This window comes from Ischnura elegans, chromosome 13 (assembly GCF_921293095.1).
Source record: "Ischnura elegans chromosome 13, ioIscEleg1.1, whole genome shotgun sequence".
Lineage (NCBI taxonomy): Eukaryota > Metazoa > Arthropoda > Insecta > Odonata > Coenagrionidae > Ischnura > Ischnura elegans.
In genome coordinates, this window is record NC_060258.1 from 14,699,149 (window position 1) to 14,722,859 (window position 23,711).

A 23,711-nucleotide genomic window follows, 5' to 3' on the forward strand; every position below is an offset into this window, starting at 1 on the left:
ACTTTGAAAATTGCAAATTATTATTTTTTTTCAAACTTTAAAAATGTCAGTTAATCCTTGCATGCGTCAATTTTATTTTCTACTTCACTATATGAACCCTAAAGGGATGGCGCATTCTTGAATATTTTAGCTGAAATTTCCCCTATCATTGTACAATCCGTTTCTATTTAATCCTGAGAATATTTTTTTTACGCTTTCTAAAAGATATCCTGCAAGCTGATTGGATGAAAATTAGTTTTTTCAAATGGAATTCGTTGATTATTTTAACCTTGACTCCGTATTGCTTGTGTGTTAAATAATGATAAAATTAATATTTTTAGGTAACATAAATTTTAAGCAGGAACCGAATATTCAGCAACTACCCGGAATAAGTTTTTTTTTCAAATTTGACATCCAATACCGTTATTTATAGTACTTAATCATGTGAGTCAAATCCCTTTTTAATTACAATTATGTTCTTATTCTTTACCATTTGGTTATTTCAAGAATAATAACTTTTTCGGCATACTAGGAGACTTCTATATCTTATTGTTGAGTACAAAAGATAATCTGTTTTATCAGCAGGGGGAGAAAGAGGCAGCTTGGAATGATGGACATTGAAGAAGCAGCTTTATGGATGAAATAAACGTGGAATGCCTCTACATTGACCAATTGAAGTGACTCAGGAACTCAGCAATTATGAAGAAGGAAACGAATTGTGTAGATTGATAACTGAAGAGTCAAGATATGAAGACACCATAGGAACAGATGACCCATTTGAAGATTCAAGAGATGAAGAATGGCGGCGATCCGAAGTCTGAAGATTTAGATTATATTTTGTTTCGCATATTTGTGTCCATTTCGATTGTATATGTGCCTTTTGTATTTTTTGATGAATTTGATTTAAATTTGTGTTTTAATAATGAGTGAATGGGATTTAGTGTGTGTGTGTGAGAATGATATTAAGTACATATGTATGTGTGTATATGAGAGTGATTGAGTATGTGTGCGATAGAGAACGTGCTTAATGGTGAATGAGTGTGTGTGTTATCAATTGTGAATGGCGTTGTTACTTTCTGTGAAGCGCATTATTTCGTATGAATGAGGTGTGCTATTTCTAGTGAATGAGGCCTGTTATTTCGTGTGAATGTGGAATATTATATGATGTGTATTAGGGATGCTATTTCGTGTGAATGAGCTATGTTTTTTTCGTGTGAATGAGCTATGGCTTTTTGTGTGAATGCAGTATGTTATTCGCGTGAATGTGGAATGTTATATGATGTGAATGAGGTATGCTATTTCGTGTGAATGAGGTATGTTTTTTCGATCGAATAAGGGTATATTATGTTGTCTGAATGAGTTATTTTATTCGTGTGAATGAGATATTAATGTAAGTGCGATTTTAGTTCGTAACTTTATAGTGTGAGTGAGGTAGTGATATTTCGCGTGAATGAGGTATGTTTTTCCCGTGAATGTGGAATGTTATAAGATGTGTGTTAGGTATCCTATTTCGTGTGAATGACGGATCTTATTATGTGTGAATGAGGTATGTTTTTCGCGTGAATGTGGAATGTGATATGATGTGAATGGTGTATGCTATATCGTGTGAATGAGGGTATATTATTTAGTCTGAATGAGTACGTTATTTCGTGTGAATTTGGTATATTATATGATGTGTGTTAGGTATACTATTTCGTGTGGATGAGGTTATATTATTTAGTGTGAAAGGTGTATGTTATGTAGTGTGAATGACGTATGCTATTTCGTGTGAATTCGAGGTATATATTTTTTTCGAATGAATAAGGGTATATTATGTAGTCTGAATGAGGTATTTTATTCGTGTGAATGAGATATTAACGTGAGTGAGATTTTAGTTCGTAACTTTATAGCGTGAGTGAGGTTGTATTATTGAGTGTGAATGAGAAGTAATTGTTTATTATAATTAAGCGCTTATTATCGATATATGTGTGTGAATGATGGTGTGATGTTTATATTGCGAATGACCTTGTGTTACGTAATGTGTGAATGAAGGTTTAATATATTTGGTGTGAATGAAAGTGCCATTTAGTTTTCATTGGAGGAAGCCATTTAATGGGATGGCTGAAGTAGTGCTTGTTTTTTTATCGTAGAACTTGGGTAGCGTAGATGGTAGAGTAGTGCATGTCCCCCTCAAATCCAACTGCGTCCTCAACGTGGAGAGGGGGTGTAACAGCGGACAGTCATGTTTCAACGAGGTTGCCGTGGTGATTCAAAACAAACTTTTGAAATTTTGCTCGGCAGTTTTTCCTGCTCATTTTTCTTTCACAGTACTTGCCGAATTCTTTGATTGCTTGCAAACTACATTGGTGGTTTCAAAATGTAAAACCGGTGAACTACTTTCTATACGCATGACTTTCCGCTGGCTAATGCAGTTGGTGACTTTTGTATCGGAGTGCGTACGCATTCATTTCTATTGTTCACAATTGTAATTGTTTCAGTTTTTTTAAAATGTCATTTTAATTTCATTCGGTTAATAATTTCTTTTTCCTCTTGTTAAATTATCCCGTCACTTAATGTACTTCAATTCAATGTCCAACCATTTTTTTAAGCAAACCTTGAAAATTCCAATAAAATTGTATGATTTACTATAATATTTCACTTTGAGTGTTTCTTTACTTAATTAGTTTCGGCAAAAAAAATTTAAAACTGCCCATTTATACTATGTATAAGGCTTACAGAAGCAATGCATGTATATTTTTCTGTTTGATTTTTAATCGTATTATCTTCAATTACCCCTAATAGAACAGCCATTATTTATTGTAGTAATCATCCACTTTAATCATGGGTTTAACTGAGTAATAAATAATTAAAAATTGTCTAGTTTTTACTGATTATGCTCGCCGACAAAAACCATTGTATTTGGTATCATACTATGTCAGTGTTTTCCTTGAGTATATCAATATAATTAAATGATGCGCCAATATCTAGTTTCAAAATTTGTATCTATGCATGTACAACAAGGGAGATAATAATTTTTAAAAATCCATTTTCTAAATCCGCTCGGCGGTAAAATTGTATTTTTTATTTTTCTGTTAATGTTCAGGTCTTGCTATTTCCAATAAAATATATATATAATGAAGTATGCTTCTATGTGTAACTTTAAAATCTGCCTATTTTATTTTTTTGAGTGAGAAATAAGAATTCTACAGTACATATTATATTTTATAATTTACGGAAACGTTTATTCATTGTTTAATTTGTAGACATTGTAAATTTCATTATATTTTACTTTTTTTATCGAATAAAGTTTTTTGTGTTTCTCTCTGAAATAAATTTCAAAAGTTCGTATTTTTATTTTGCACATTATAGCCTCAACCAATGTAGATTTTTCTTAAGGGTTTGCTATGAATGTAAATAATGTTGTGTGAATGTGAATGTACGAAAGTTTGGAACATGACATTGTATTTGTTAGTACGAATCAGAGCATGTAAGTTATGGTGATGATAGTGTTACTATGTATGAATTATGTATGTATGGTTAATTGTGAATCACTGAATTTAAATGATTGACATGATATTTTAGTGTATGTAATCTAGGGCGATGTGTTCTATTAATTAGTGTGAATGAGGTAAAATAAAGTGTGAATGAGTATACGTAGGTTAGTGAGATCAGAGTAAATATATTTTTAGTGTGAATGCGAGCACGAAATTTAGTGCGATGCGACTGTTTTTATTATGAATTATAGTGTTTATTAAGGTGTGAATGCAATTTGGAAGATGATATTATATATTTATTATTTGAATTAGTGTATTTAATTTTGTGTCATGTGAGCATGTTGTAAAGTGTGCTTGAGGGTATGTGGTATTTAAGTTATAGGAGTTATTTATTTGTGTCTAAGAGTATATAATTAAGTCTGAATGATAGTATTTAATTTAGTGTCATGAGTGCTTTTTAGTACGAACGAAACGCCATGATTAAGTGTGAATGAGTTTGCATAAGATAGTGACTATTTTTTTGTGTGAATTATGGCATGTGTAGTTTTGTGTGAACGAGGGAGATGTCCTTGCTATCAATAAATGTAAGTACTATGGTCTGGAGTGCCACAACGTGGAATGGACATAGTAATGGACATAATTATGGAGGTAAGGGAAAGAAACTAAGGTTATTACTCAAAATCTTGGAAATCGCCCTATAATGCCGGTGATCTGAAATTAGTCTACCATCATAAAAGTTGCAAAAAATCAATAGTCTATACTTGACTTATGGTTTATTTTACCTGACCCAGGTGAGGCAACAATCCGGACCCCTCTACCCCTGCTACACGGGTATTTTACAGAGTAGTAGTCACTGCAATCGGCTATTAGCAGACATCAGCTTCAGTATTTAGCACGCAGTTTTCAATTTCAGTTCACTTTGTAGATGTCATAGTCGAGACATGAGGACGGCCAATTGAATAACTCAATCCTCCGTCCAACAATAGGGTAGTTTCCTTCATAAAAAAACAAAATTAAGGCATTGATTGCGATTCGTTACCCACCATCAGTGTATTCAAAAATATACTAATCATTTGATTTTAGAAATCCCAGTTTAGACGAATGGCAATGGTCAATTTTAAACCTCATTTGAAAACGGCCAGATTGGCGCCCATACGATCCACGTGACATCCCAGGGACCTAATTTCAATACGAGTAGATAGGAGTTTTACATTTTCTGAGATTACCAATGCATGCATGATGCACAGTGCTCGGGGAAACGTCTCTTGATAATCAACTATTAAAATTACTTAAGTTCGGAAAGATTCCTTCGTTTGATCAGGTATTAATAATCCTTATTTAAGCCAAGCGCTACATGGTAGCTGGGTACTCTGCTACCTGCTAGCATCCTGCGTCGTATCAGCGATCAAGGCCTCGCCCTAAGGTCACCTCACTTGCGGCAGCGGGAACCAGAATGACGTCTCACGGGCTTTTGCCGGCATTCATACTGAGCAGTCGCGTTTTCGCGCGCTTGAAATTTTTCACTGTTCATTTAACCGCGAAAAATAGATGTCGTCGTTCAAAATTCTAAAAGCGTGAAATCCGTACTCCAGGAGTAATAATCTTTCGATTTGGGCAATAAAAAAATAATGGGAAACCACCCAATTGCATCAGTACCATAAGGCAACCACGATTGTTGTATTTGCAATAGATGTTTTTATATTCAAAATATTATTATTAATGGAGTAAATAAATAAATACACGTAAAATATGGCTCTGGTTAAATAGGGTTAATAGCAGCCGTATACAATGGAATTAAAACCAATGGGTAATGAAAAAAATACTGGGGAACACGTGCTCAGCGATGGGAGCTTTTGGGACATATAATGGGGAGCTTTTGAGTGGATAAAACCCCCCTATTGGGATCACAGAAATTTTTAAGTTTAATCAACTTCACTTAATTTCATAAAAATTAATTAATTCAACTTTTGATGAAAGTTACAAAGAGGAATAATTATTTACCGAATTAAAAAACGATGTAATTTGTAAACTAAACGGAATTCTTCTTGAATATAAGGCTTCCGCGGCTCATGGGTGATTATAGAGAGACACACGCCGCCGGTGAATGCCGCGTTATGTCACGGAAATAAGGTGGTTTCCTATTATTTTTTTTATTGCCCAAATCGAAAGATTATTACTCCTGGAGTACGTATTTCACGCATTTAGATTTTTAAATGACGATATCTATTTTTCGCGATTAAATGAAAAGTGAAAATTTTCAGGCGCACGAAAACGCTACGGCTAAGTATGAATGCTGGGAAAATCCCGTATGACGTATTTCTGGTTCCGGCATCCGACGTGTGAGGTCACTTGAGTGCGAAGCTATGATCGCCGCGACGATGTACGCTGCTAGCAGGAAGCATAGTACTCTGATGGCATGGGTATCGCTTGGCTTAAATAAGTATTGTTAATACCCTATTAAACGAAGGAAACTTTCTGACCATAGGCAGTTTTAATAGGTGATTATTAAGACATGTTTCCCTGAGCTCTGTGCCTCATGCATGCATTGGTAATCTCAGACGATGTAAAACTCCTATCCAATCGTACATAAACTAGGTCCCCGTGACGTCACGTGGAGTGGCATCGCATGGGCGCCAATCTGACCTTTTTCAAATGACGTTAAAATTGACCATTAATATTCGTCTAAACTGGGATTTCTAAAACCAAATAATTTGTATATTATGAATACACTTACGTTGGGTCACGAATCGCAATCAATGCCTTTCGTTTTCTTTGATGAAGGAAACTACCCTATTCAAAACATTTAAGGGAATCATTGTACACATCAAGTATTAACAAATATCACGAGAAAAATTGTCATCTCTCACTGAGCCAATGCACAAAGAAACAAGATATTCCAATGATAATAAATCTCCCAAAACAATTTTTTAACCGTTTTTTCCATTGTTGAGCACGTAAATTTAAAAAAATGCAAGGCCCATAAAATGGTGAGATCCATATACAAAACACCCATTTTACCTGACCGGTTCTCTAGTACTATTATCGATTATTTTCTAGTAATAGTCATTCATTGAAACAGCATTAAAATATAATAAGACAAAATTCGCCGAGTGCAGTTCGCTGCAGTTCCCTGTCTAGCCTCCCCATCATTTAAATTGCCTACCTCATCACTTCGAATAACAAATATAAGGTGATTTTGTCATTTTCCGAAGGAAAATACTTACTTTTAAAACAAATTGATCCACTTTGGCACTGCTTGTTCGCCTTAAACGAAAATTCTCATCTAATATTCACTAATCTTGATAATAAAAACTCTTCCAATATACTCCACAAAACACGGGTCTTACGAGAGACAACGTGTTTCCACGGAAAGAAATGGTAAAAACAGGGATTGTGCGATGGTGTAGAATATTCTTATTTCATCGATTAACGTTACATTAAGTATGAGTTAGAAATTGCCAAAATCGAGGAAAAGGAAAATAAAATAATCAAATTTTGCCATTCGAACGACAGTCCAGACAAGACCGGTTGCTGCGGTTGGGAACAAACAATTGACTAACAAAATTAGGAAAGCAGAATGTTTTCAACTTGGATATTTCGAGTTGCTGATTTTAGTCTCGTTTTATTGGCATTTATGCTACTCGCCCTTTCTGATATTATCGATTATTACGCCGTCAATATGGTACCAAAATTTTATACATTTAGTAATTTTGCGTATGTTAAAATGATTTTTAACTCCAAAACTACATTTATATTTATTTATTCTAAAATTATTTCATTTTCTTCTCTTAAATTACATTTACAGCCCTTTGCTTTTATTAAAAATAAAACCCGCGGAACAGTGAGGACATCTGCATTTCGTGAACTAGTGGAGGGCAATTTGGAAGTAGCTTCCTAGCAAAAACGGCTAGTAATTCTTTCCTCTATTGGTAAAGCAACGTGGTTTCATGTTTACAAGTCGCATAAAATGTTTCTGTTTACGTCTGTCTCGCCCTTTATTAAGGCGAATCATCTCGTCCTCGTGCTAATTTGCCTGTGGAAAATTTCACGCCATGGAGTGAGTGTTTACTCCATCCGCTAATGCTTATTTTAACAAGCATCCCTCCGTAGAATCCGTGATTCGCTGATAATCATGGAAACCTCTGGCTCTGGATATTTACCATCTAACGATGGAGAGACTGATATCTGCAGGCTCTGCTTGAAGACTCGTGAATATTACCTTAACCTTTTCGTGTCGAATGAAGATTTCAGCATGACCATCGGCGAGGCTGTGGAGGATTTGTTTGATATAAGAGTAAGCGGTGTACTGCAGTAAATTTGTGAATCAATGGTTTCAACACGGATTAAAAATGAGTGAATTGAAAAAATTACTTAGAGAGTTAAATTACCAGAATCATCTTTACATGCTGGATTAAAGTCTTTTTGTATTGTAGTTGATGAATAGAATTAAAGAACTGCCCGATTCACGGATACCCATCGTCGAATTGTATATACATCTGGCCCGCCAGATGAACATTGATTGTATTTATGATATCGGCGTTTCTTTTTAAGGTTGCACAGGGTGACAGTTTGCCGGAAACAGTGTGTTGTCTCTGCGTTACAAAGCTGATAGAGTTTCGCGATTTCAAGGATATGTGTGTTCATTCCGTGACGGAGTTGGGGAGGCTGGTGGAAACGAATACGGTTAGTCGATTTATTTCGGTTTTCTTTTCTCAGGATGGTCTTGAAAGTTAATCTCTCGATTGAGGGAAAGGATCATAAACATTCATTGTTGATATATGCCCCTATGAAAAAATTGTATACAAACCTGTATAAAATTTGTATATATTCGTATACATTGTCATGGCAATTGTTTAAGAATGTATACAAATTTTATAAAGGTTTACGCGCATTATCTTGCTTCCTGCTTAATCTTACTAGATTCTAGTTGTTTGCTTCTAAATCTTGCTAGATCTAGATGGATCCCGCCATATATTCTAGCTGGAATATTTACTTCCTGAATAGCAAAATTTCTATCTTCCATGGCCCACTGATTGAAGAACCGGAACAATGTAACACAACAACAATGTAACACGTACGATAACAACCAATTATGATACGTTCCTGCATGTCCTCTTTAACGTTGTGTTTATGTTAATGGTCCACTAAGCTACGTTTTTGAATAAGTCTTTAGGATAGGAAATGAATTGCCAAATAAAAAATATGGGGTGCCGTTTAAAAAAGACATACTTCTATTCTATATCTTTGCATATAACAAAGCTACAAGGAAGGCAGTCATGCTGATTAATGTCCCCCTGATGGATAATGGGCATTTGCTTGACACATTTTTGAATTTGCATCTGGACAAAAAGTTATTTCGGGTGGTCGAGATAAATGGGAAACCCTGTATTTGGGCATTGAAAACAGTAAAATAATTCCTTTTCTGTAAAAATTTTTAAACATAGTACACAATTTAACAATGTGCAATATTCAATGGTGTATCTATTCATCGGATTCTACGTATGGGGCCATGTTTCTCTATGAAAGCATTGTTTGGACATGGACTGGAACAGAGATGTCAAGAGTGGAAGCATTAGAAATGAGGTGCTATGCTTAAGAATGATGAAGATAAAGATGGATTGACCAAGTAAGTAATTAGAAAGTGCTTAGAAGAGTGGGAAAAAAAGAAACCTCCTAAAAACCTTAACATGTTGCATACGGATGGCGAGAATTCTCGTCATTTTTTTCCCAAACGTTCCGGACGGATGACGAAGATTCTCGTCATTTAGGTGCATCAACCTAAACAATTTTAAAGCGTACAATATACGTATTCGTTAGTACATTTTCAGTTGTTGATCATAATTCATAATGAATTGATGCATTATAATGTTTGATTGGGTAAAGTTATATTCTAAACATTAGCTTTTTAACCATGCTTAAACCAAAGGCAATATGCCCTACCCATATAGCAACGTACCTCTCAGAGACGTCTCACTATGGTCTCAAATGTCTCGAATATCGCAGATGTCTCGGAGATGTAATCATGAGACGTTCAGGAATTAAAAATGAAAAAACGTATTTAAACACCATCAATGCCTTCCATAAATATTTTTCGGTGTAATTCTGCAGTTTTAACTATTAAAATCACGACTTTTAATATGGGTTTCTTATTTTCAAAAGGTCATCCACCACAAAATTTATTGCTAAAAAGGATCGAGAAAAGTAGGCCATAACTGTATAATTTAAATTTAATTATTTTTTTGCCTAAATTTAAAGCATACCATGGTACAAAGTCTAGTGAGACATCTCAGAGACTTATGTGAGACGTCTCAAGAGATGTCACATAGACCATTTTTTTGGACATAGTGACATCTCAGAGAAGTCTCAGAGATGTCTCTGAAGCTCTCAGAATGTCTCTGAGACGTAACATGCGATATTCGAGACGTCTCAGAGACTTATCCGAGATGTATTTCTGCTGTGTGGGTAATTACACGTCCACCCACAATTGGCGTCCCTAGGAATTTGAATACCCGGGTACGCAACGTGTTAAGCAGAAGACGGGACAACATAGTTGGTTAAATTATGAGACATGATGGCCTGATGAAAACATTCGTGGAAGGGAAAAAGGTCAAGGGACGGCCACGAGTGAGCTACATAGGACATAGGGTTATAAAGGATTTAAAAAAGAGAAGAAATAGGTCGTTATGAAAAGACCAGTTGCACGGCGAGGGAGGGTGGTTTTGGGGGATAAACCCCCCCCCCAGATCTCAGAGAAATTTTTAAATTTAATCCATTTCACTTATTTCGATCAATATACCGTATGGAATAGTGCTAGTATTTATCAAAGATCCCATAGAAAGCCATAAAAATCACCATTTTGAACCATTATTCCTCAAATTTTTCTGGAGGAGGGTCCCCACAACTCCTGCTTACCCTGGTGGGTATGCAATACCCCTACACCCATAAGTATTAGATGCTCCTAAAACCCCCCCCTCTAGCCTTAATTTCTAGCTTCGCCCCTTGAAAAGGCTAGCGGATAGGAGAGAGGAATGTTGAGCCTTATCAAACAAATCTTGCGATTGTCGACTAATGATGATGAATTATAGGAAATTATTGTATAATGTTGAAGCTGATTACTGTATCAAGTACCAGTGAAATGACATGAAAAAAATTGTTCAGTTCAACAGTGCATATCTAATGTGAAACCCTGTTAATATGAGTTCCACTTCTGATAATCATCTATTGTAGGTATTTTCTGTAATTGTTGCTTACTTTACATTCATAACTTATTCACATACACTGTTATTATTTATTTAGACATAGTCGTGGTTTGCAAACTGATGGATATGATGATGGTTTTGGATAATGATCCTCTAGTTTTTGAAACATGACAGTGGTGCTCAGTTGTTGAAAATTGCATTCAAGGTGCTGTTCGTTGAATGCTACCAATGCTTCGGAGCGCCACCAAGCAGTCTGTTATTCCCTACGGAGTGCCACAGGTTAGGCTGTGACGTCACGGCAATCGTCATGAACCCGTTTCCAGCCTCGCTCCAGACCATCTCCAGACGCTCCCCTGAAAACTTGGGTCAGCGGAGGAGCGAGTCAATTTTTGGCGGAAATTCAAAGGGAATGCACTGAGGCAATGGAGATTTTACTCACGTTGCAGATGATGGACGCTGAATGTGGACGCTTTTCTCCTATAAAAGTGACTACGAAGTAACGGAGTGTACGCACTTAGTAAATAGATGTAAATTTAATTGTGATTTAAATAAATATATAGCAAGAACTATATCTATCCGCAAACATTCTCGTATCTCCCCCAAAATGAACTCAAATGTCTCTGGAAGCAGCCCTAACATTCAAAAGCCAACAAAAAATTATTAAAAGGGACATGTACTACAAGAAAGGATTGTAAGAACATATATCGACACATCAACTCATGCCATAAATTAAAATCTGAAGAAAAATAGGATACACATGGAATGGATTAATGTTTTATAATAGTAATTAGCCGTAATAAGTTAATGTGTTTTAAGAGAGAAAACGGTAGAGTACTTTTTCTTTTACTAGGGTAATGAGTTTCAATTAGTAGGGGTAGGCGATGGGTAGGTGTGAGAAATACAATCCAAAGTTTCTTTGTTTACTTTGTGGAACCTCGATACTGTGAAATAAAATTAATTTAAATGTTATTTGAACATATTTATTAATATTCAATGACCATTATTGCCTCAATTTGCAATTAAAACCATGTCTTCGATTTCATAATACCCGCCCTCATTCATTTCCGCCATTTTGACTTCGCTCCTGACCCGTCCGAAAAGAAATTCTCGTAGCGAACGTAGTGCCGATGGATCGGTGCTCCGGAGCACTTCCGTTGGTAGTGTCTGGTAGCGAAAGTAGCATTCATTGGACTGCACTCTTGGTGTTGATTAAAAATGTGTGGGATATTCAAAGTATTCTCAAATTCAGTATCAACCAAGTGACGTATCATGAAGGAGTTTCTTCAATATTTCATTGAAATTGGCTTCCACCAAATGTGTATAATCTATGCACACTTCTGCGTTTAAATACTCCGTGAAAATTTCTTCTTTACGTTTTTCAGAGTCCCATCAAAGTTGAGGTGAAGGGTGACAACGTTGTGGACGAGGGAGGCGGTAACAATCGGAATGGTTTTGTCGGCGGTGAACGTCAAGGACCTGCTCGCTCAAATGACGCATCTCCTGAAGTTCTTGAGGTACGAAATACGTGCATTTGCCCCTTGACACAATCAATGCAGGCCCGATTTTCATGGAAGCCGTCAGAATCGGCCGATAAAATGAGAAAGAAAAACAGGGAGAGGTTTCCGTGCCATAACTTCCGTTCAAATACTGCTTTTTTCATACGGTGCACACGGTTCGAAAGAGGGAAGCTTGCTGAAGCTGCATACAAACCATCGGAAGACTCAGAAGTGGATATTAATCACGTACGGAGGCGGAGAAAGACCCGATCAGCAGAGCACGTCAATGGCAATTGATAATTGTGCGTCGTAATAGGGTGGTTTCCTAATATTTTTTTACTGCCTAAATCAAAAGATTATTACTCCTGGAGTACGTATTTCACGCTTTTAGATTTTCGAATGACGATACATGTCTATTTTTTGTGATTAAACGAAAAGTGAAAATTTTCAAGCATGCGAAAATGCGACGGCTAAGGAGGAATGCTGGGAAAAGCCCGTGTGACGTCATTCTGGTTCCCGCTGTCACTGTGTGAGGTGACCTTGGGGCAAGGCTTTGAGCTCTGATATAACGCAGGATGCTAGCAGGTAGCAGAGTACCCTGCAAGCTGGTAGCGCTTGGCTTAAATAAGGATTATTAATACCCTATCAAATGAAGAAAACTTTCCCACCTTAGCCAGTTTTAATCGGTGATTATTAAGACATGTTTCCCTGAGCTCTACGCCTCGTGCATGCATTGGTAATCTGAGACGATGTGCAACTGCTGACTACTCGTATAGCATCTAGGTCCCTGTGACGTCACGTGGAGTGGCATTGCATGGGCGCCCATCTGGCCTTTTTCAAATGAGGTTGAAATATGCCATTAATATTCGTCTAAACTGGGATTTGTAAAACCAAATAATTTGTATATATTATGAATACACTAACGGTGGGTAACGAATCAAAATCAATGCCTTTCGTTTTATTTGATGAGGGAAAGTACCCTATTATGAAATACAATGATATCTCACCCAGTGATCACAGGAAGGCACAGTACCAGACAATCCTTGATGGCACAGTGGGGAACGCACGGTTTGCCTGATAAAGAACTAATGCCAAGCAGTGTTGACACTACTGATCACGACTACAGCACTATTGTCACACCAGACCTTGTGTCCTCGTACTTCGCAGGCTATGTGGCTCGCAAGGCTATGCGGTTCACAGATTAGAAATAGTTAGATTTTCAATGTACCTGTTGAGTGTGTGTAGCCTATTTGCCTACTATTATGAATAAATAAATTGTTTTATTGCTCCAAAAAATAAAAATAAAGAGCACAGAATAGAATTGATTACATAAAAAGGAGTAACTTTAGGTAGCCATTAGGGACAACCTGTTGCATGGCCACCATCATTTACAAAGGGTCATGGTGACATAGAACATTTTAGGCACAGCATTTGAATTGATGTAAGTACGTACATGTATTACATGGTATTATATCATAGAAAAATATCCTCCGTACTTTGCATTCTAAACAACCAAGACTGTATGTTTTTCATAATTGCGTTATTATTTTTTGCTTTCCCACATGAATCAGGTTATAAGTTATACGCTTTTGGGCCTATAAACAAGAAACAACGTTTATACAGCGTAAGGTTAGGTCTTGGTAAAGTAATACGTAGACGTCCGTGAATTTCGCGAGACGCGACATCGCGAAATAAAACGAAATAATGCGAAATCGGTGAATAAAAACGAAATTTCGCGTTTTGTGCGATTTTAGGTGGATTAGCGAAAAAAATCCACATCTAATGAGTCACAACCTATTAAAGCCTAAGCCTTCATTGTTTAACGCTGCTGACGTTCATATGCTTTATCTCATTACGATTCCAAGGTCAATTGGCTTGTTTAGTCTCGCGCATAACGCACCCGCGTATTATCGTGCACCGTAGTGATTTCTCCGCCAGAATTTGCTGTTAAATTTATCACAGCCTCTCTCTTCAATTCCCATGTATCAATCCTGAAATATTAAGAATGAGGCGCTTTCTCACCTGAAGAATTAGATATTATGAATGAAAAATGTGCGGAAAGAAATTTAACGCGGCCGCGGAAGAGCGGAAATACAAGCTCACGCGCCCGGGACGCGTCAATGCCGAGCAGTAATTCCGGTGACTCACCACGACGCATTAGACAGCGTTATTGGATAACTTGTTGCAGGAAAACCTTGAGTGTGGGTCTAATGTAACAATTTCGTTGACTTAAACACGGCCGCTAGCTGGGACCGGGTATGTTGGGACCGTTGTTCACTGCACGGCCCACAGCGTAGCAGAGAGCCGTCTCGTCTGAAAGCGGCCTGAATTTCACGGCGTCATGACATGAACGGCGACCGGCGAAAAGTCGTTTTGTCTGAAAGCGGCCTCAATGTAGCACTGCTTGTATATCACGCCGTAGACGGCGCACCTCCGGGCCGGATTGAAATGGGCGCCGTCAACACCGCCACGCCGTCAACTGCGCGATTTGATTCGTTTAAAGACATCCATAGACACGTATGGTTATTTGAAAGCACGAAGCGCTAGCAGTTGGGGGAAGGGAAGGAAGGAACAGAAAGGATAGGAGGAGAGGGGATTCTCCTTATTAGCAGACGGATCATCAGATATTCGGCTCTCCACTGAGCTACAATGCAAAAAAAATCATTTTAACATTGGCCAAATCTGATATCTATTTTTTCAAGTGAGAAAGCTTCTCATTCTAGATGTTTTGTTAAAGCACATCAGTAGGAATACACATAAACCGGCGAAAGAAAGGGGACCCGCTAAATGACAGCTATCATTTGAACACTCAGTCACTTAGTCAAAGAAAACAAAGGAGGAGCTTGTTGCTACTACTATAGAAATTTTTAAAGGCTTTATTTAGTGTTGAGAAACTTGACAATCCAAAAATTCTGGAATGGCTCTTATACACACACATAAGTAAACACATGCGAGGTAGTGGGAATATGCCATTTGCCGATCGTATTCACCAAGACTAAATACTTGAACCATTCACATACCTTGAACGATTATAAGTAGAACCATTTCTTTCATTTAGTTTTATCAGAAATTTTGAACAATCGAAATTTTGTTAACTGTTAATTTAAAATGATTAATTTAAGTACATATAAGTATTCATGAAATGTGAACCATGAAATAATAAAATGCCTATAAACGTGGGAAATTGTAGCATTATAATAACACCGCCAAGATTTTCTATAACACCGAAATCACATGATTTTAAAACGAATTTTAGCAAAAAATAAAACCACTTTCACGGACCTCTAGTAATACGTGATCTTCATAGGGTATTGTAATACTAGATTCGTAGGGTATTATAATATATGAGTATATTAAGGCTATAATATGCCTTTAGATCGTTACTGTGCATTCAAAATGTATAATTGTGTTTGTATAACTGCCATTAAAGGAGGCAAAAGTCGTCCTTGCCTTGATATGTTTTCGAATTGTTGCCGCGTTAGTTCCATGTTTGTAATTAACAAATTCTGAGAGTTGGTGCAACCCTTTCTAAATCTACTCTTAATTCAGCTTCAATAGGTCTTATTTACTCTTTATAAATTATATAGGTCTTTATAAATTATAAAACTAGTGAATTACGGCCCATAGCGCAATTCCATGGTGAAATTATTCAGTTAATCTAATCGTTCCTCCTATGAATCGTCCACATCAGTCTCTTTCTCGTCCCGATAAGCTTCCGAACCACAGCCGATATCGCGGATAGTTCGACATTTCCCCTAGTGGCAGCGCTGCTGTTCCCCGGGTGGTGAAGCGTGCGTCGAAGCAATACTCCCGAGTCGGAGATCAGCATCGAGTATATAAGGACCATGGTCTCGTCATACAACTTCTGTTGTTTGGTATCCTTACGGGTAGGCACACCTCTTGACTCGAAGCACAAAGGGAAAACATAACTCCAAGGATTCGACAGTTAATTACAGCATAAACCCGATTATCCGGGCTATTAGATCTCTCAGATGCCCTCAGATCTCGCGACGTCCCTGAAGTCTACGTGTCATGGTTGAAGCTTCTCTACACCAACGTCACCAGCTCCGTCCGTTGCCCATCAGGAATATCACCGCCTTTCCCAATCACTGTTGGCGTCCACCTAGGATCGGCCCTCTCTCCGCTCCTCTTCATCCTGTGCATGGACACACTCACGGCCTGTCTCCTAGAATCTCATCCTTGGTCGCTATTGTTCGCCGATGATGTCTTCCTTGCCAGCACCACCAGACCCGAATTACAGCAGGGAATTCAACGATGGAAGGTACGACTCGGCAAATATGGGTTGCGATTAAACACCAAGAAGACTGAGGACATGGAGTGTGGACCTCAAACCGAAGGCATGATCAGCATCGACGGCAAAGACCTTGAGAAGGTTGAGAAGTTGAAATATTTGGGCTCTGATATTAGCAACGATGGAAGCACAACCGCCAACACACGAGCTCGAATTAATGCAACATGGCTGAAATGGTGCCAAGTGACTGGCGTATTGTGCGACCGTCGAATGCCCGAACAATTCAAGGCCAAAGTATACAAGACCGTAGTCTGCCCAGTGGCCCTATATGGAGCAGAATGTTGGCCAGCCACAGCAAATCAAGAACAGGTCATGTATGTCATGGAAATGAGGATGCTGCGATGGATCCTAGGCATCTCCCGCCTGGATCACATCAGGAATGAAGACATCCGGAAAAGAATGGGAGTTGCACCAATCGCGGACAAGATGCGGGAGGCTCGACGGCGGTGGTATGGGCATGTGGTGCGTAGTGACGAGAACTCCGTGGCGAGAACAGCAATGTGGCTGAGCCCTGAAGGACATAGACCTCGAGGACGACCTAAGATGCGCTGGCTCGACAAAATTAAGGCAGACATGAAAACCATCAACGCCATGCCAGTAGACGCCCTGGATCGAGCCAAGTGGAGAAGTCTTTGCAGAACAGCGGACCCTGCAATAGCGCGGGACAAACGCTGGGATGAAGAAGTACACTCCCGATTATCTCGGCTAATGATGGGGGAGATATGGCAAGAATAATCGTAAAACACGGATAACCCAAACTTTCACTTTAATGTCTTGCAATATTCATAATTTACCTAAAAAAAACAGTATATTATTATTTATGTAGTTATTCTGTTATTTAACCCTCTTAGTGCTATCCTTCTTCTTGGGGTACTGGCGAGAAATGCGGAGGGTATTTGCATAAAATGTAGCAACTAGGAAAAATAACATTACAAAGCTATTTTATTACATATACGTAAGCATTTTTTTATTATTGAGGTTAAACTGGTTATTATAGACAAAATATTTTTACGTTTACTGAAACAAGATATATTAATGTAATAAGTTATAGCAAATTAAATAATGTACTACGTAAGAGCCGATATATCGGCCTGCCGCACTTTTCGCCCGAGCAGCAAAAGCCGATATATCGGCCCGCCGCACTAAAAGGGTTAAGAGTGCTTCCGGATTCAATGAGAGCTTTCTTTGCCAGTTCGCGATCTTTTTAGCGGTGATAACACGGTTTTACTCATATCATTTATGCTCCATCTAAGGCCAGGTTTCGAAAACTAAACATCCATGGATGTGTGATCATGGATACAGAAAAGTGGTTAGCACGAATGCTTCAAAACCACTGCTCGACGTCGGAAACCACACTGTCAGGCACCACGCCAGGTAGTCACGTCTCGCACAAGTTGCGTGGGTTGCAACTGCTGCGGGACGTATATCCATGATCACCGAGTGCGGTCGTGTGCTGTGAGGCTTGGAAAACAGTAACATGGTACTTCCGTGAATGCAGCTAGCGCGCGATGGCTTCCGTTTTACGAAGGGGATTCTAACGGAAATAATAAGCCAGGTGTATCCTAGCATTAACGCAGTAATAATAATAATAATAAATTTATTGGTGCCAAAAGATATGCAAAAACATATATAGGACCCGTCAAAAAAGATAAACACTCACACAAGAGATTCTGAATGAACAATACAGAATGAACAATAATAGGGAGTCATGCAGAGCACATTTTCAATCCTTAAAAATTATGCCTCTTACTGCCTTGTATGTATTTAATTTAATAATGTATGTAAAAAAAAACCTGAACTCATTTGATCTAAACTGTCAAATACACCAAATAAACACACGACAAAAACATGATATACATATTGAACCGAGGTCATCTAAACTTGCTAGTGAAGGACCATATCATAAAGGGGCCAAACTTTTTAACTTACTACCACCAGATATCAAAGCAATCCAAAATAGCAACTCATTCAAGCACAAATTAAAAACGCTTATATATCAAAATTCAATTTATTCACTAGATGAGTTCTACCACTTGTGTAAAAAAAAAATATGCTAAAATAAGCTAAAATATGTACCACTGTCATCTGTCCTTTATGTTTTTTATCTCATGTGTTGTTTGTCCACTATGACGTTTTCTATGTTACACTGTAACCAAGCAGAAATAAAATTATTATTATTATTATTATTATTATTACTATTATTAATACATAAAAGAATGTTACACAGTTACCACAAAACAATTAAGAATTGAGGAATTCCTCAATAGAATAAAAGGTATTGTTTAAAAGGTACATCTTTAATTTAGAGGAGAAATTTCCTTTCACCTTTTCATCTTTTAATGAGGCAGGTAGGTTATTATAAATCCTGCAACTCATGGTGACAGGACCAGTATTAAAAATACAAAGGTTATGTTGTCTCACAGCATAATTGTCTCTGCTTCTCGTGTTATGATTATGAATATCAAGATTCTTTAGAAGTGTCAAGTGAGAATGGTGATTTCTTAATGTAGTGTGTGTAGTAAGTGACCCCAGTAATTCCGATGATTTTGCATCCGATTTTATTATTTTTTTATAGAGATCAAAAATTTAGGTATAATATTGAGAATCATACACGGATAATTCGCAATCAGGATAAAGCGCAGCTGTGTAATCAGGAGTCTGCTGCATGTATGTACAGTGAAACCTCGATATAACGACACCCCACGGTGCACTAATAAACACTCGCTATAGCGAATTGTCGCTTTACCGGAGGTGGAGCAAATAATTGCCAATATACCTGTTGCGAACAGATATACAGGAACAGGAGTGGTGCGGCGACAGATAAACATCTATCTGATAAACGTAAGCATAAATCCAGACGAAAGGCGATGTTTTTTTGCATCACTAAATTTCCTTACTCAAATAACGACTAACTATTCAAACAATTTATAAGCGCCGCACTGAATAAAAATCATGCAAAGCATTGTTTCGTCATCATCATATTTATCGAACGACAGTTTACCACATAAATTTGAGACTGAGCACTCCATTAACTTCATTTCTAACAGATCGCTAGCAATTACAGAGGTTAAGGAGTCTTCACGAAAGTCTTCCGGCGGTAAAACCCTCGCTATAGCGAGAGCCAACACCGAAAGGGTCTCGTAAAAACGAATTCTTTAACTAGCTTATTTTAGGGTCAATTGACGGTGCATCGGCTATCTCTCGTAATAGCGGGGGTGTCGCTATAGCCCGTACTCGCTTTAACGAGGTTCCACTGTATAATATTGGTGAATATCTTGGTGCTGGGGTATGCATTCACAGGACATAATTGATCTAAGCCCGTACAGACACACATAACGATCAAAGGTGTAGACCAGGGTGTAAGCTGATCCCATGGGTGGTACATGGAAATATTTTTTCAATGTTTTCTGTTACATATGTATACCATGGTCATACCTGCTTTCTTCTTTTACCTAAAAATCGTGCCATGTGACCACGAATTCCCTTTTCTATGTTTCCCACCCCAGTGGGTACTATCCTTCCCGAGCAACTCTCGCTAGTTATGAAATACAGTAAAACCTCTACGTAGTGGACCTCTTTACATCATAAACCTCCATACTTCATACCAACCCTACGGTCCCGTCAGATTTACATGTAAATGTATAGGCAAACCTCTTATGCAGTGAACCTCTTTATATCGTAAAACCTCCACTTATCATGCCAAGGAGATACCCCCAAGACAGCCCAACTACCTACGCAAATTGTACCGAGACAACTAGGGACCGTTAATGCAGTTGTGATTACATACATAGAATGAAATTATTATCAGCAATAAATGCTTCACCTTTGTTATTTTTCTTATACACCTTTAATATGCTGTAATTTTCATGTTACCCATTGGTTGTGGCCATTTTGTTCCGTACTAGAGAATACCTAACAATAGATAACATAAAAAGGTATCCAACTATCCTAATCATTTTAAGTGAATGTTGAATCAAGAGAGATAACATTGTTTTCTCTAGAATCATGGTAAAAATCATGCGATAGCTCTCGCTTTCTGAAATTATTAAATGATAAATATATGCTCACTAATGCATGCATGTTTCTTTAAACACATAAATTTAATGGTTTAAAAGACAGTAGCACCTTTAATTTCCAAAGGATATGAAAAAATGGTGCCTATCACTAAAACCTCTCTATAGAGAACCTCCATACATCAAATTGCCCAAATTTTGGTCCCCTCCATTACGATGTAAAGAGGTTTTACTGTAATAGTGAATTTTTGGAATATACGTGTTTCAGATTATTCATGCCACCTTTCCTTATCTAAATCGCTGATAATCAGGAGTTACCTGTGCGGTCACTTAAATTTAATTCCCTCAATGGGGCCAGAATATGCTCCCAGATTCTTCAGGCTTTTACAAACAAAAGTGTGCACACTGTGTTCATTGGCAATTCTTTTTCCATTCAGGCTGGTGTTGCGTACGTTGACAAATGCAGGAGAGAGGCTGGTGCGGATTGTTCGACCACGGAGGGGGAACGCAAGAGTGAGGGCACCACTGTGTACGTTGAGAGTTGGGCACGCTGCGCAGCGGACAAGGTGGGTCCCACTGCGCAATGGATGTCGAAAAAAGGTGTCCCAATTAATTGGTTTTAACCCTTTCAGTGCTGTGAACGTGCCTGGTACATTTGCATGGCAGGCTGCTGTGAACGTTCTTTTTCTCCCTACCTGCCATGCACTTTTGCTGAAGCACTTCGAAGGGTCACTAACCCTTTCCTTCACGAGCTCACCCTCGCTGGCCCCTCTCTTCAACCCTCCGAGACCACTCTGACTGCATTTGAAAATCTATCAATCAATTCGATCATCAAAAAATGATTGTTTGCATCGCACTCCTGCCAATCAAGCTATCAAGTGCGTCTTTGAACCGTGTTTCTGCGTTGAGAAATAACGATTTTGTAGACTTTGCTAAAATGGCTAATTTCCGGTGGTCCGCAGCCACATTTTTAGCAAAGTAAATAAAATGGTTATTTTTCATCGCAGAAACACGGTTCAAAGACGTACTTGATTGCTTGATTGGCAGAAATAAAATGCAAACAATCTTTTTTTGACGATCGGATTGATTGGTTGATTTTCAAGTTGCAGAGTCACAGCTCGGAGGGTCAATGAGGCAGGCTAGCTAGGGTGAGCTTGTCGAGGAAAGGGTTTGGAGGATGTACCACGCCCATCCTGTAAGTACCTGCTCCATGGCCCAACTAAATGCATTTTATCCTTTTCGACGCATGTGAGAAGGTTTTCGAATATTGAACAGCTGTGAAAGCATTAATAATTTAAGTATACCAGAACTACATGATACATACACCGGTGATGTCATTGTCACCCACAAGGGACTCCGTAAAGTTATAAATGTGGCTACAATAAACTCTCGATTATACGAAGTACGATTTTACAAAGTTTTCGATGATACGAAGTGATAGTGCGGTCCCAGTGAAAAGCATATGGAAAATACATGGCGCTATCCGATTATACAGAGTTTCGATTTTACGAAATATTTTGAAATTACGAAACTCGATTTTACAAAGTGTCAATCTTCCGGTCCCACTGACTTCGTATAATCGAGTGTTTACTATAGCCACTTTTATAACTTTACGGAGTCCCTTGTGGGTGACAATGACATCACCGTGGTTAGTCTCGCTTAAATTACTATGGAAAGCTATTAAAAGAGGAGTTTTTTTTTGCTTTAGCAGTGGTTTATTCAAAATGTCTAAATCTTATATCTAAGTGCTTCTATCTAAATTCAGAGTATCAAGCTAACCCCCTGAATAGTCAATGTAGGTGCTTCTCCTTGCATGTTTTTCTTTGCCATTGTAAAAGCTCTGGGTTTCAACTTATGAGATTTTATTTCTTTGCACCAAAGAAAGGTGGGGTTAGTCAAAAGTTAATTGATAAGTGGCGGAGGACAGGGCTTAGGTTTGGTAGATTTTTTCCAGTTTTTAATGGATCTTCCACCGACAGAGGGAGAAGTAGGTGAGGAACCAAAGGGCTAATGAGGGTAGGATTGCAGGAGGAGAAGGGAAGGTTTGGTGAGGGCACAGGGCACCCAAATTGTCTGACTGGGGTGGTGTGCGTGCACTCTTGGTGCGATATCTCGGGAACCAAAGGACAGAAATTAAATAAATCTGAGGTGATACTCTGCAAATGTCTAACAAGTCGTTGTAGAAGACAAAAAAGTGATAGAATAATCCGATAGTGACATCATCTCCACTTATGTCCACAAGACACCCGAAAATACCAAAATTTGAAAACTTTAAGTGCGATGCGGCATGTTTTCCCGGCATCCAATTGCAAAAATAATTTTCGTAGTTTATTTTCTCACCAAATGGAACAAAACTGGGGGGCGTCCCAAAAGAAACTCAAAAACTTAAAAAATAAGGACCACCCTACTGTCCTCGCATTTATCTGCATGCGTGTATTCAAAAGGGCAAATATATTAATTGGTCCGTGTGCCATTACAGCACATTGACGCTGCGATTGGAAGACGTTAACCCCGGCAAGAAATCAGGCACTACTTCTTCACTTCCCTGCTCTCTCCACCTTCCCTCTCACATCCTTTTAGCCGGACATGAATTTTGCTAATGATAGGTGACGTCATGAGAGATAGCACTGTCATTGCTGCGTTTGCATCCAAGGCATCTGTTGCGTTTGTTAAATTTTTAATTAACGTGTGGCTGATGATTGTTGTGTGATCAATATTTCTTCCAAAAATGCCTTATCTACTCACCGTGAATTTGATGACACTTAAACCGTGAAAACCTGGAGACAAAACCGTGAATTTTGTAATGTAGTCACAATGGGAACCCTGTTATTTCTCTTCATTATTTTCACTGTATCATGTTCAGCTTCCATCAAGGCGTTATCATCCGTAAAAATCTGTATCATCAAGAATGAAATTGTTACTAAAAGTTCACTGGTTATTTTTTATATACCGTATTTGCACGAATCTAAGACGAACACGATTCTAAGACGACCCCCCCTTTTTTGGAACTACGCTTGGGAAAAAAAGTTTTCCTAATAACGATACGAATAAGCGATGAATGCGGGAATATTTGGCTAGGTTGCCTATGTCCCAGGAAACGCAGGCTTTTTGGCGCGTAATTATGATTAGAGTTTAGCTTAGCGCGTAATATTTCTTACAGGAATATTTCTTCGCAGGGCCATGGTCCGAAGACGAATAAAATTAAACTGGTGAAAATGAAACCTGACTTTATTAAACCC

General features: G+C 38.2%; 1 protein-coding gene across 1 annotated transcript in view; it reads left to right on the forward strand.

Annotated features, from left to right (window-relative positions):
* Positions 1-7,292: 7,292 nt before the first annotated feature.
* Positions 7,293-23,711, forward strand: part of LOC124170036 (zinc finger protein 845-like) — a 219,248-nt gene continuing 202,829 nt past the window's right edge. The window contains exons 1-4 of the mRNA XM_046548722.1: positions 7,293-7,746; positions 8,004-8,135; positions 12,034-12,165; positions 20,910-21,038. Coding sequence (XP_046404678.1) covers positions 7,585-7,746; positions 8,004-8,135; positions 12,034-12,165; positions 20,910-21,038 — 555 coding nt within the window. The 5' untranslated portion in view covers positions 7,293-7,584. The remainder of the gene's footprint in view (positions 7,747-8,003; positions 8,136-12,033; positions 12,166-20,909; positions 21,039-23,711) is intronic.